Raw genomic sequence first — 4,392 nt, 5'->3', positions numbered from 1 at the left:
TTTCACCCCGCGCTTTTATACAAATATGAATAATAATTTAATGATGTTAGATTTTATTTCTGTGCCCATTTCGTTATAGCTCGTTATTTTTTAATCGAGTTAAGGCATTTAGCCCGTTTAAAACTATAAAATTATAAAATCTCGTCTACGCGCTAGGCATACGAAAGATATCAATCCCTCTAAGTTTATCTTAAAATGGTTCCAGGTATACGACGCGTGAACGTGTAACCTTCTTGGAGGTGACACGGCGGGTTCTAATATTTCCAACTCAAATTTAGTAACCTGGCCTTGATAAAATACCACTTCTCATTACTGTAGCAAATGCCTCAAGCGAACGGTTTGGCGAAGCGAATGGATTGGCGGACGCAACTTAAATATACATTCAAAGTGTTCGCTTTTACCAGCTTGTGCAAGTTCTTTGCATCGCGCACACTTTTAATACCTTCTCTGCCTTTTAATTCACTTCGCCAAACCGTTCGCTTCGCCAAAATCATTCGCTTCGCAAGTGATGATACTACCCAAAATATATACGAATATTGCGAATACAGTTTTTATTTTTTATTTTAAGCCACATAAAACGTACAATTTCTGTTGTACATATGTGTATATATAAGTATAATAGTTCAATACTACAAAAATACAGTTTGTAAGCAGTTACAATTAAAATAGAGAATTTCATAAAAAAACAGTTAAAACAGTTTATATTTCTTTTTCAACTCTTGTTTCTTCCACACAGGCAGCTCATCAAATTCCCAAAAAGACATACTGAAGAGAGAGACGAAGTCATCATGTGTTAAGTGCACCTGAGAATAAAAAACAAGAAATAAATATGTTAATTTTGCTGAAGATGCATACATTATTAAAAATGGTTTAATATAAAAATATAACTGAGTTTCAAGCAGAGACCTTTGATGCTTCTAACTCTTATTATTTGAGAAATATCGATTAAGTTATTAGTTTTAATTTCTTAAGGCAAAGCAAAGTTAAGATGTACTTGTACTTGTGGCCCCGAAAGCGCCCTCCTTTTCAGGAACACGACTGGCTTACAGTGCCCGATAACAATAAGAGACCTAGAAGAAAGGCAACGCGGGTTATCGGACCAAACTTTAACGGTGAACCTGAGGTTGCTTCACAATTAAAGCGGGTGCATTTATCATCGTTCCTGCTACCTCTAATTGCATTTTGGTCTATGTTAAAAAACATACCGGTATCGGAAAACATCGTCTTGATGCCCCCACGCATCGACTATTTATACATCGAGTGGAAAATTTTCGATGCATCGAAGCAAAACATCGATATTTTCGAGGCATCGATGTTTTTTCGGCATACCTAAGTTGTGTAGCAACTTTCATATGAGTTCGAAAGTGTAAATAAACAATTAAGAGCAGCGCTGTCTTCGGCTATGCCGAAGGCTTCATACCTTTCATGAAAATTTTACTTTAACAGATTACTGCATTTGAAAAAATTTATATATTCACAGCATACATAGGTAGAGGAGATACATATAAAAAAATAATATCTAAACAATCAAAGGTATAGGAGAATACCTTATATAGCACCAATCTAAGAGATTTTCACTGCTATGTGATCGGTATGTACACCGGAAACACAATTTAATGGATTTAGCTTCCTAAATAAATGAGATATTTCGCAAGCACTGGTATCTGAACAATCAGTGGTATAAGAGATAAAGCTTATGCAGCATAGATTTTGACGATTTTCTCAGTAGACTTTGTATTATCTATACATATAATAAAATTGTAACAGGTCGATTTCTGTACATTACAGATATTAAAGAAAATTTAATGTGGGGGGTCGTTATTAGAGCACCAGAAGCCAAATCAACCATTTTTAGAACTTTTGTCTGTCTGTCTGTCTGTCTGTATGTTTGTTCGCGCATCACTCGAAAACGAATGCATGAATTTGAATGGAGTTTTCACCGATGTATTGGTAGACGTCTAACTTAAAATATAGGAGGAAACAAATTAGAGAGTTGCCACCTGTTTGAAAATTGGAATTTAAGCAAATTGATAAGAAAAAATTTATTTTGCAATATGGGCGTCAAAAGGAAGAGGCTGAAGAAGGCTTACAGCCATAAATATTTTTTTAAGAGTTGCCAGCTGTTTGAAAACTTACATTTAATTTAATTTATAAGATAAATTGAATATTGCAATATGGGTATCAAACTGAAGGGGTTTAGGAAATTTTATCGCCGAAAATATTTTTAGGGAGGGCTGCTACCTGTTTGAAAAATTTTATTGTATCAAATTGATAAAATAAATGAAATCTATATCTACATCTATACCTATAATAAAATTGTAACAGGTCGATGTCTGTACCTTACAGATATTACAGAAAAATTAATATGGTGGGTTTTTATTAAAGCTACAGAAGCCAAATAAACAATTTTTAGAACTTTTGAATCTCTGTCTGTCTGTATACATATTTGTACGCGCATCAGGTGAAAACATGGAATTGAATGCAGTTTTCACCGATGTATCGCTAGAGATCTAGCTTCCAATATAGAAGAAAAAATGAGAGAGTTGCCACCTGTGTTTAAAATTTCAATTTAGGTCAATTGATACGGTAAAGTGAATACTGCAATATGGCTGTTAAAAGAAAGAAATTTACAAAGGCTTACAGCAGAAAATATTTTTGTGGAAGGTTGCCACCTATTTGAAAACTATAATTTAATTTAATTGATAGCATAAATTGAATATTGCAATATTGACATCAAACTAAAGAGGCTAGGAAATTTTAATGCTGAAAATATTTTTAGGGGATTTGCCAACTGATTGAAAAATTGTATTCATTAAAATTTGTAAAATAAATGAAATATTGCAATACGAATATTAAACTAAAGAGGATTAGGAAGCTTACTTTTGAAAATATTCTTGAAGCGGGTTGCCACTTATTTGAAAACTTTAATTCAGTTAAATTTATAATATAAACTAAGTGTTGCCATATGGGTATCAAACGAGAGTATTTGAGAATAATAAAATTGCAACAGGCCGATATCTGTACATAATAGATGTTAAAGAAAAATTAATAGGGGGTTTATTAGATCAACAGAAGCCAAATATAAAATTTTGGTATGTTTGTCTGTATGTTTGTAAGCGCATCACGCAAAAGCTAATGTATGGAGTTAAATGCAGTTTTCACCGATGTACATATTGCTAGAGCTCTAATTGAAAATATAGAATCCATTTTTTTTTTGTTTTAGTTTATCGTCGATCATTATTCCTAGGTATTTGAACGTATTAACTTTTTCCAGTGCGTCGTTGTTTATATTTAGAGTTAGCAACGGACCGTTCTCAAAATTTCGCCTTGATATAACCACAAACTTAATTTTTTTTTGTATTTCTGTGTGGAAGGTTTTTAGCTAAAAAAATTAAAACTTTTCGTTGTTGCTGCCAAAAAATTAAGAAATCTGAGACGTCACGTTTTACAATTTCATACAGTTCTCTTTACAATGTATTTCACTAAACTACTAAACGGCTGCATCGACTTGGTTCATATTTGGCAACACCTTGAAAATAAATATTCTGACCAAAAATTTACTCGGTATGTAGCTCGGGATATTCCTAAAATTCTTATACAGACTAAAACGTAAAAAACCAATATATCTCTAAAACCAATTACGCTGGGGAACTGAAACTTAGCACTGATGCATATATTGCAAATGCATTGGGAAAGGGGGCGTGGCTCCTTCCTTCCATACAAACTGAACTTCTCATATAGTTTATCTCTGGAACTGCTTACGCTAACGTCCTGAAATTCTACACAGCTACATATGTTATCAATACCGTAGTTATGGCTTAAAGTGGTAATTATTGGAAAGGCTGGCTCGATATACATTGACGTAAACGCGCAAGTATCATTCGATTGGGAACCATTTTCTCCTAGATTTCTAAATCCCATTGAACTATTGTAACTTTGTCTTTAATTTTCAGTAAGGTAAAATTTATGTGAAAATTTTGAAGAATTTTTTTAAGTTTTTCACAAAGAATGGAGCTTTGCTTTTACGAGTTTCGCTATAAACTGTNACATGCTACTAGAAAAGTCGTTAGGTGGTGCTGGAGTAGTTATTTATAAAAATCGTATTTATTAGCCGATTTCGTTCAAATATTAAATGTGAGCTATGTACCTGTGTGATGGAGAATTCTTTTGATTAAAATTTACCTGATTGGTGCCGCAGGAGTTAAGGTTGAAATTCATAACACGTATTCATTTTATGGTAAGCAATGGTTTTGCAGAAGCTGTTTTTCATGGCAGAAATGCACTCGGAGGTTTGCCATTGCCTGCCGAGGGACGACCGCTGTTAAGAAAAAACCTTTTTTCTATATTTTTTGCGATGTTGCTTTGATCAGGGCTTGAACCCAGGTGCTGCGG

General features: G+C 33.6%; 1 protein-coding gene across 1 annotated transcript in view; it reads right to left on the bottom strand.

Moving 5' to 3' along the window:
• Positions 1 to 549: 549 nt before the first annotated feature.
• qua (villin like protein quail) overlaps positions 550 to 4,392 on the bottom strand; it is a 38,380-nt gene continuing 34,537 nt past the window's right edge. Inside the window, exon 8 of the mRNA XM_017618824.1 lies at positions 550 to 803. Within this exon, the coding sequence (XP_017474313.1) occupies positions 690 to 803 (114 nt within the window). The 3' untranslated portion in view covers positions 550 to 689. The remainder of the gene's footprint in view (positions 804 to 4,392) is intronic.

This window comes from Rhagoletis zephyria, unplaced genomic scaffold, assembly GCF_001687245.7.
Source record: "Rhagoletis zephyria isolate East Lansing unplaced genomic scaffold, Rhagoletis_zephyria_1.1 Rzeph_scaffold_01718, whole genome shotgun sequence".
Taxonomy (NCBI): domain Eukaryota; kingdom Metazoa; phylum Arthropoda; class Insecta; order Diptera; family Tephritidae; genus Rhagoletis; species Rhagoletis zephyria.
This window is presented reverse-complemented; position numbering and strand designations above follow the sequence as displayed.